At 72.3% G+C, this 9,674-nt stretch overlaps 1 protein-coding gene across 1 annotated transcript; it reads left to right on the forward strand.

Annotated features, from left to right (window-relative positions):
* The first annotated feature begins 660 nt into the window (after positions 1 to 660).
* LFNG (LFNG O-fucosylpeptide 3-beta-N-acetylglucosaminyltransferase) lies at positions 661 to 8,487 on the forward strand. The gene is made up of 8 exons (XM_070414276.1): positions 661 to 1,128; positions 5,070 to 5,118; positions 5,587 to 5,686; positions 5,833 to 5,986; positions 6,098 to 6,183; positions 6,591 to 6,756; positions 7,187 to 7,272; positions 7,447 to 8,487. The coding sequence occupies exons 1-8, from the start codon at positions 700 to 702 to the stop codon at positions 7,511 to 7,513; spliced, it is 1,137 nt and encodes a 378-aa protein (XP_070270377.1). The 5' UTR covers positions 661 to 699; the 3' UTR covers positions 7,514 to 8,487.
* Positions 8,488 to 9,674: the final 1,187 nt, after the last annotated feature.

Raw genomic sequence — 9,674 nt, forward strand, 5'->3', positions numbered from 1 at the left:
GCGGGCGGCCTTCGTGTCTCCTCGCCACGGGGCGCCCGGAGGGTCCGGGCCAACCCCCGACGTGCGGCGCGGAGGCCGCGGGTGGAGGTGGTGCGGGTGCCGTCCCGGGACCGCGCGCCCCGGCCCACCTGCGGCTCAGGTGGCGGAGCTCCCCGACCCTGAACACGGCGGCCCGGACCGGCCCTCGTCCTCCGGGCGCCGCCGGCCCGCGGGGAGGAAGCCGGGCGCGGGGCGGGGAAGCGCCAAGCGAGGAAGTACGGGCGTCCCCGCGGGACCTTCGAGCCCGAGGCCCCCTCCCAGAACCGGGTCACCGGGCCGAGGCGCACCGCCCCCGCGAGCCGGACCCGCCTGGGCTCCCCTTTAGGGCCACCGGGGCCGGGGGGCTGCCCGCCGAGAGCCCGGGAGGGGCGGGGCGGCCCGGGAGCGCGGAGGGCGGGGCCGCGGCGCCCGCTGCCGGGTTCCCAGACCCCCGCCGCGGCCCCACGTGGGCGCCGCAGGGTCCGGGGGGCCATCCGCGCGAGGCCCCGCCCCCGGAGCCCGGGAGCGCGTGGCGAGGGCGTGGCCTCGCGGAAGGACCGCCCCCGGGCGGGGCCGGGCCGGGCCGGAGCCTTTAAGGGCGCGGGGCGCGGGCGGGGCGCCGCAGGACGCGCTGCAGGACCGGACGCTCGGCGCGGAGAGCGGGGCGCCGCGCACCCCACGATGCTCAAGCGCTGCGGCCGCCGCCTGCTGCTGGCCCTGGCGGGAGCGCTGCTCGCCTGCCTGCTGGTGCTCACGGCCGACCCCCCGCCGCCCCCGCCGCCCGCCGAGCGCGCCCGGCGCGCGCTGCGCAGCCTGGCGGGCCCCGCGGGGGTGGCCCCGGCGCCGGGGCTGGAGGCGGCGGCGGCGCCCGGGGCGCTGGCCCGCGAGGTGCGCAGCCTGTCCGAGTACTTCCGCCGGCTGACCCGCGCGCGCAGGGACGCGGGCCCCCCGCCCGGGGCCGCCGCCCGCCCCGCCGACGCGCACCCGCGGCCGCAGGCGGAGCCGCTCGCGCCCCGCGACGTCTTCATCGCCGTGAAGACCACCAAGAAGTTCCACCGCGCGCGCCTCGACCTGCTGCTGGAGACCTGGATCTCGCGCCACAAGGAGATGGTGAGCCCCGCGCCTGGGCGGGGGGCGGGGGGGGCCTTGCCCAGCGGGTGGCCGGGTCCGATGGGCGCAGGCGACGTCTCTGTCCAGCCCCTTCCCGCCGTCCGCCTGGTGGGACCGCTCTCCCCGGACCGAGGCGGGAGTGGGGGGGGGGCGGGTCCCGTCCTCGGCCAACCTCCAGGACGCCACGCACTGACCTACCCCAGCCGCCAGTGCTCGGGCTGGTGCCCTGGGATGCTGCTGGCCCCCAAACATTGGGGTGCATTCCTAGGGCGTGACTGCCCCCAGATGCTGCCGGGGATATCCACCCTGGGCCCCACTTCCCTGGGGAGAAGGACTTTCCTTAGAGGTGGAATGGGGGGTGGGGGGGGGCCTCCTGGGCACAGGGCAGGTCTCCCCGAACCGGGTGGTGCTAAGGGATGGGGAACAAGTCATTCCCGAGGTGATGGACTGGGGGGCGTGGGGCCCTGGCCAGCACCTCCCTGAAGAAAGAGCCCTGGGTTTGGGGGTGCTGAGACCCTCTCCGCCCTCGCTCCCCTGCCTGCACACGCGGGGACAACCCTACCGTGGAAACCGCCCTCCGGGCGGCAGAAGGTGGTGGGGTGGGGGCAGCGGGCAGGGGACTGGTGGCTGGGAGAGTCGGGACTGATGGCATTTGGGGTGAGGGTGAGGGTGAGGGGTCCTTGGCTGGGGCGGGGCTCAGAGAAGACCCCTCCTCTTGGTCCCCGCCTCCGCCCTCCAGGCCCAAGGCTCTCTGACCCCTGAGCCCAGCTTTGGGTCAGGGCTCTGCTGAGGTCACGAGGGGCCAGGGTCTTGTCTGGTCCCGGCCTGGGGAGCGGAGGGGGGGCCCGGGAAGCCCCTGGCCAGCTCCTGGGAACACAGCGTGTCTTCCCAGAGGCTCCCGGCCGGCGGGAGGGGGCGCGGGTTTTGTTTGGCGGCTGGGCCGTTAGGACTCCCAGCGCGGGGCGGCTCTCACGCCGGCCGCTTGGGCAAGGTAACAAAGCCCCTTTCTCAGCGAGAAAGGCCTCGGCCTCTTGTGTGCGGCTCTGGCTCCATGGGAACCGCCGGCGCTGGCCACTCAGGTTGCCTGGCGATGAGGGTCCCGGCCCCCCCATGGCTCTGAGTGACAGTCCTGGCCCGGCTGCGTCCCCGAGCCGCCCCTCCCCGCGCTGCCTCCTGCTGTGTGACCTCCGGCCGCTCAGCCTCTCTGGGCTGCCACCAGCCCTCGGACCTTGGGGCCTCCCTGCACCAGTCCCAGCAGAGCTGAGGGGCCGGGGGCCAGAGCCTCTCTCAGCCTCAGTCTCCTGTCTCTGGAATGGGGAGCCTGTCTTCCAGAGCTTTGTTAGAGGGGCCGGCCGCTGGGGAGCCGAGCCCAGCGGGCACTCGGAGGCAGGGAGGGCGCGCTCCCCCCCAGCGTAGGGCTGCTCTTCCATCCTGCAGCTGACCCCACCCAGGAAGGGCCCGACCTGCCCCCTGGCATCAGTTCCTGTCGGCAGAGGGGCCGCCTCTCCCGCCCGGGCTGGGTGATTCAGACCCTGGCCGAGGGGGAGAAGTCAGGGCTGCGGTGGGGGAAACCCAGAGAGGCTGTATGAGTCTGCGAGTGGGCAGCTGACCCATGTGACGGGCAGGGGGACTTCCTGGAGGAGGTGCCCTTTGAGCTAGATGGAGCGGAAATGCCCAGGAAGAGCCGTCCAGGCACCACAAGCACAAGCAAGGCGGGGAGGGCGGGGGCGTGTTTGAGAAACGCCCAGCTATGGCAGTGACCGGGAGTCCAGGCAGCAGGGGCCACACTGCGCTGGGCCTTGCTGTCCAGGGCGAGGGGCTGGGCCTTGGGCCCACACGGTCCTTGCTCGCTCCTCCCGGGAGTGGGCCGGCGGCGGTGGCAGCGGCCACAATGGTGGGGGAGAGCCTGGCATCCTGTGTTTCTTTGAATCGCAGCTCCAGGAACAATGCCGCTTCCTGTGGGGGCCCCCCCTCGCCAGCCCTGCCGCCTGCCCTTCCTCCGCCTGCCCGTCATTGGCGGGGAAGTGTGGAGGGGGCCCGGGTGTCTCGCCAGGTCCCTGGAAAGCCAGGCCGGCTGGGCTGGCACCTCCTCTGCCCCAGGGTGTGCCCCAGGCCGGGGCCCCCCTCTCTGGTCTCCGTTTCCCGCCTGCACCCGCGGGAGGGATGGTGCCCACCTCCGAGGGCGCTTTGCTCCGCACATGAGCCCCGGCTCTGCCCGTTGTGTTGAGCGGGAAACTGCCTCTGAGGGCCCGTCCCTCTGCCGGCTGCTCTGATGTGGGGAGACGGGAGGCCCGTACCCCCCCTGCCCCGCCCTCCAAGTGCTCCCCGAGCGGCGGGCTGGCTCTCCCCACAAAGGTGACTTTAATCTCCGTAGCCTTGGGCTGGGTTTTTAGGGCACCAGCGAGCGCGGGAGAACAGGCCTCGCTTGAGCTCATTAAGAAAGCATTTTCCTTTTCATCCAGCGGCAGGGGCGTCTGCACGGGCCGGCCCAGCCTCCCACGGCATTCCTGGGCCGAGGTGCCGGGAGCGGGCGGGGGGCTGGTGCGTGTCTGTGCGTGCGGGCCGCCCCGGGGTGTCTGCTGGGCTCTGTGAGGAGGGCTGTGTGTGTGTGGAGAGGCTGCGGAGGGAGCCGGCCAGCAACCCCCTTGGCGCTGAGCCTGGGGTCCCCAGCTGGTGACCGCGGGGGTCTGGGGTTCGGAGGGGGGAGGAGCCGGGCCGCCCAGGTGCAGGTGGCCCCGGTCCCTGGGTGTGCGCTGTGGGCCAGGCCTGCACATGCTCCATCCTCCCCAGCACCCGTTGGCACACAGGAGGCAGCCGGGGCCTGGCGGGCATGGAGGTGGGGGGTCCCCTGCTGCCTGTGCTCTGAGCAGCCCCCCTGGGCCCCAGGCTGAGCACTCGGCCAGGCTGGGTGCATCGGCGGCGGCACGCGCTGGGCGGGCGGGCGGGCGGGCAGGGAACATTCCTCCGTGTGCCGACCGGCCCAGGCGGGCGCCGGCAGCTCCTGGCCCCGCCCCGTCGCCCCCACCCCCTCTGAGGCTCCATCCTGGCAGGGGGCGGCCCTGCTGGCACAGGTGAGCCCTTGATGTGGCTCGGGCCAGGCCCGTCTGCAGCCTGGGCTCCTGCCCCTGCAGCAGGAGTGGGTGAGGGGTGGTGGGGGCGCAGACCCGCAGGCCGGGGCGCATGCGGCTGGCCGCCTCCTCCCTGGTAACCGTCTGTGTCTCCAGAGAAGGTGACCTGCCCGCGGGTCGCACGGCCAGGGATGTGTGCCCGCCCCTCCCCCAGGCTCGAAGGCCCAGCCTGAGGACTGCACCCCTGCCCGCCGGACCTCGCGCCCAGCCCGGCCGCTTAACCAGGCCAGCTGTATGGTAATGGGCAGTGCGGCCACTCTGGCTTAACGCGGCCGAGTTAAGGCCGCCCGCCCCGCGCCCGCGCCCGCGGCCGGGACAGAGCCGGCGGACAATGCGGGTGACTCATCCTCCGCCGGACCCTTTGTCCGCAGGACTTGGCAGCTGCCTGGCGGAGGCCTTTGTCCTCGACGGATCGAGACTTGGCTTCCCAAAGCCCAGCTCCTCCGCCGTCCCTCCCCCCTCCCCCCTCCCCCTCCCCCCCCCTCCCCCAGGCCGGCGCTGTGTCAATAAGGGTGTGTGCCCGCCAGGTGCGCTGGAGCCGGTTACCTGGCGGCTGGGCGGGGCGCCCCACCCGGCTCGTGCCTGCACAGCTGCCGGGTGACCTTGGGCCCAGCTGTCGACTTGGGGTGGGGGTGGGTCTGCGTAAACCCCAGCCCCCCTTCCACGCAGGCAGTGCACGTGGGGAAACCGAGGCCGGAGAAGGGCGGGGAGTGGGCGTGACGGCCGTGGGCACGGAGACCCCGCGTGCCCAGCCCTGCCCCTGCCGGGGTCGGGGACACAGGGCGCCCGTTCAAGGCCCGTTTCTCCTTCCAGACGTTCATTTTCACCGACGGGGAGGACGAGGCCCTGGCCCGGCGTGTGGGTGAGCCTGAACCTGGGGGCGAGGGGGCTCCACTCCCCGAGGGAATTGTCCCCCATCCGTCTCCCCTCCGAGAGGTCACGGAGGCCGGGAGCAGTTTACTCAACTGGTTTGCTCAGTGCCCCGCCCCTCCACTCGCCCCCCCAATTCTCATGCAAATGAGGTCCTTTCAGCTCCCCGGCCCCTTTGAGCAACAGGTGGCCGGTGCTGGGAAAAAGCCGCCTGAATGGGCAGGGGCGGGGCTGCCGGCGACAGGGCAGGGCTGGGGGAGGGGGAGGGCGATCCAGGCCTGGGTCCCGCACGGGGAGGGGGTGAGCGGGGAACCCATGCGGGGCGCAGCTTATAGGAGCCCGAGGCGCCCGGGACAGCCAGCCGCCGCCCACCCTGCTCTGCTCCCGGGCGGTGCGACTGCGGGCTGGCCGGTCCTGGGAGCCTGCTGGCCCTGCACTGCAGCCCTCGCCTTGTCCACAGGCAACGTGATCAATACCAACTGCTCGGCCGCCCACAGCCGCCAGGCCCTGTCCTGCAAGATGGCGGTGGAGTATGACCACTTCATCGCATCCGGGAGGAAGTGAGTGTGGGCCTCTGGCGGGGCCCCAGGCCCCCCCCACCACTACCAGGCCTCACCCCTGGCAGCTCCCACCCCTGGCAGCTCCCACCCCTGCACAGCCCGACCCCTCAGCTCCCTGAGGGCCTGCCTCGCCCGCCCGCCCGCAGGTGGTTCTGCCACGTGGACGATGACAACTACGTGAACGTGTGGGCCCTGCTGCGCCTGCTGGCCAGCTACCCGCACACCCAGGACGTGTATATCGGCAAGCCCAGCCTGGACCGGCCCATCCAGGCCACCGAGAGGGTCAGCGAGAACAAGATGGTGAGCGCCAGTCCGGACTCGCCTGGGCTGGCGAGGGGGGGGAGGGGGGGAGGCTGTGGGTCCCTGCGGCCCTGGTAGGGTCTCACCACCACCCCCCCCCCCATCCTGCAGCGCCCTGTCCACTTCTGGTTTGCCACGGGCGGCGCTGGCTTCTGCATCAGCCGAGGGCTGGCCCTGAAGATGAGCCCGTGGGCCAGGTGAGTGCCTGGGGCCCAGGCCGGGCTGCCCAGGTCCTGAGGTCCCCCGCCCCCATGCCCCATGCAGGCCTGGTTTGGGTCATCGTCCCAGCAGCAGGGTCCCCACCCCCACTTGCACAGGCAGGTTGAGTGGAGGTTCCCCCCCTTCCCACCTCCTGCCAGCAGACACCAGGGTGCTAGCACCCAGGGCAGGGTCCGTGGGCAAGACCCCTGCGGCACCAGCAGCTCCGGCCCCAGCAGGTGGGGTGGGGCTCAGGGCGGGGGCGAGGCTGGCAGGCAGCCCCGGGACTTGTCCACCTCCGCCCCAAGCCCCCCTCTTCGCTCCGCTCCCTGCGGCCTCTGCCTGGGGGTCCTCCCTCCCCTGGGCAGCAGCCCCCCCAGCTCACATGGCGGCCTCCCTCCCACAGCGGGGGCCACTTCGTGAGCACGGCCGAGCGCATCCGGCTGCCGGACGACTGCACGGTGGGCTACATCGTGGAGGCGCTGCTGGGCGTGCGGCTCATCCGCAGCGGCCTCTTCCACTCGCACCTGGAGAACCTGCAGCAGGTGCCGGCGGCGGAGCTGCACGAGCAGGTGTGCCGTCCGCCGAGGAGGGGACGCGTCACGGGGGCGGGGCCAGGAAGGGCCCCCGGCTGGCCGCCCCCCAGACCCCAGACCCCAGGTCCCCCCCCCCCCGCCGGCAGGGCCGGTCAGACCCTCTGTCCACTCTTTCAGCCCGACACCCCGGCTCCATGCCCTTTGGGCCTTGCCCTGCTCGCGGGGGTCTCCTCTCGCTCACAGCACCTCGGCCCTCGTTCCTGGGTGCACAGGCGGGGGCGGGGGGGGGGGGGGGGTTGGTGGGTTGGTGCCGCATGGCTCGTCACCTTCCTTCTCGGCCAGAGGCGGGCGGCCAGAGGCGGGCGGCAGGCGGGCTGTCTCCTCGTTGGAGCCACGTGACCAGCCTGGGGCCAGGGCGGGGTGTCCCATCCCCACCCGGCCCGACTCCGCCCTCTCTCTCCACCAGGTGACCCTGAGCTACGGCACCTTCGAGAACAAGCGGAACTCGGTCCACATCAAGGGGCCCTTCTCCGTGGAGGCCGACCCTTCCCGGTGAGGGGCCGGGGGCCGGGTGGGGAGACGGAGGCCTGGTGGGCCAGGCCGACCTGGAGGAGGTGGGCTGGACCGTCAGGTGCCCCAGGCGGGGCCCCCGCTAGGGCAGAGGGGGCCCCTGGTGCTGTGGGACCCCCACCCCACGCGGACCAGCCCCCCACTCTGTCCCCGCAGGTTCCGCTCCATCCACTGCCGCCTGTACCCCGACACGCCCTGGTGTCCCCGCACCGCCGTCTTCTAGCCGCCGCGGCTGAGACCCCGTCCCCGGGCGCCCCTGGTATCCAAAGGGCCTGGGGACCGCTGTTGGGCCGCCCTGGCCTTGGCATGAGGCTGCCAGGGCTGTGCCTCCGTGAGTGTACTGTGCGCCCGCCTGGGTCGCAGGCTGCTGGCAGCTCTGCTCTGTTCTGCTCTGCTCGGCCGAGGAGCGGGCACCAGTGGGCCCGGGGCTCCGAGCCCAGGCCGGAGGGAGTGGTCTGGCAGCGGCCACTGTGCGAGCGGTCCTTTGGGCAGAAGGGGGTCAGGGCTGCCCTGCCCGGCTGGCCCTGTGCCCGGGCACCTGTCTCGGAGCCCTCAGGACACCTGAGCCCTGGAAGGAAGCTGGGTTTTCGGGGTCTGTGGCCTGGTCCCCTCCTCCTCCCACTGAGCTCTGGCCCTGCCAGCAGCCCTGTGAAGCCCCGCGGCCATGTGGCTGGGGGGACAGTGCCCCCCGCCCCGAGCCTCGGGTTTGGGACCTCGGGCCCCTCAGAGTCTTGCCTTTGTCTCCCCAGATGGGGGGGGCAGAGCTGAGCGTGTCTCTCCCTCGCAGAGAGCGAGTCGCCCACAGTGGGCGTGTCTGTACATACTGTGACAGTATTTTTTTACTGTGCTGGTGTTTCAAAGGGGGGTGGGCTGTAAAAAGTGGGGTGTCCTTGTCTTGTTCTCGGGGAACGGGGGAGGGTGTTACTTTATCGTCTCTGTGGATCAGAAAAAGCAGAAGCCTTGCCCGGGGTCATCTCTGTGGTCGAAGCTGGAAGCCTCTGAGTTGTATGTCCGGCCCCCTGACCTCCGATCGGCCCCGGGGCGCACCTGGCCCGTGCGCTCCTCCGTCTCCTGGTTTTCTTTCTGCGAAGACGTAGCTAGGAAGGCGCACAATAAGGGAACGTTCTCAGGGAATCGCTGTGTGGTTGCTATGGTGACGTCCTTGCTGTGAATAAAGGTGCTCGGGCAGCGCTCTGGGGTCCTGTCTGTCTGTGGCGGCTCCGGGCCCCTCGCCCTTCGCGCTGGCAGCGGGGCGGCCGGGGGGGCGAGGAGAGAAGGGACCCGCTGGGGCCTGGCCGGGACCTCCCGACCTGCCTTGGCAGCCATCACAGACCCCAGCGGCCACCGCCTGGCCTCCTGCTGCGGAGGGGGAGACAGGCTGGGAGCAGTGATGCCCAGGGCCAGGCAGCTGGGTGGTGAACGGCTCAAACTTGGAGGCCCAGCTGGCCCAGGCCCTGGCCTCCCGGTGCTGGTCTCTGAGCAGGCTGCATCCCCGCACACCCCGGCTGGTCCCGGCTGGAGGGGCTGCTGCGGCACAGGCTGGGGCGTCCCCTGTCCCGTTTCCCCCCCTCCCCCCTGCCCCCAGCAGCCTGGGCAGCCCTCACTTCCTCTTCCTCCCCGACCTCCCTGGGGCTCCAGGTTCCTGCCTCCACTCTGCTCCGAGCTCAGCCTGAGCAACAAACACATCAGAAAGGAACTAGGCCCCCCGCCCCCCCCCCCAACCACTGGGGGCAGAATGCCAGCCCCGCCCCCACCAGCCACAGGCTCAGCCTCCGCTCCTCCGAGCTGGGCCCCGGGGGCCCCTCACAGCCCTGGCTGGTGGCTGCCCTGGCCTGTGGGCGCCTGGCGGGGGCCTGACCCCACCTGGCCATGGCCAGGCCTGAGTCCGCATGGAGTGGCTTCCAGACGGCCGGTGGGAGGGAAGGCGTGCCCCTCGCCGTCCACGGTGACCCCCGTGGCCGCCGGGCACCCCATGGGCACTCGGTCGGGGAGCAGCCACATCTCGTGGGTTGGTGAGGGGAAGTGACACAGCAGCTGCCGAGCGCGGGCTGAGGCCGCGGCCTCCTTCCTGCCCGGGTGAGTCAGACCAGGGGCCTCTGGCAGCTGGCACCGTCGCCACAGAGCTGGCAGGGCCTGGGCACAGGTGTGGCAGATGGAGTCCTCATCGGAGCCGAGGCCCCTCCCAGCTGTCCCCGTGGGGCTCTGGGCCTGGGGGGCGCACAGGGGAGCAGCCTGCGGCCACGGCCCTCTGCCCTGCGGAGTGCCAAGCTGAGGGGAGAAGGGAACGTCTCCATCCGCAGGAGGGGCCTCCCCAGCAGGTGCCGGGGGCAGAAGAGGGGCCCTCGGCAGGCTCCACCCTCTGGGGGCACCATCGTCCCCAACCC

Source organism: Myotis yumanensis, unplaced genomic scaffold (genome assembly GCF_028538775.1).
Source record: "Myotis yumanensis isolate MYYU_CA2020_CCGP unplaced genomic scaffold, mMyoYum1.0.hap1 SCAF_5, whole genome shotgun sequence".
Lineage (NCBI taxonomy): Eukaryota > Metazoa > Chordata > Mammalia > Chiroptera > Vespertilionidae > Myotis > Myotis yumanensis.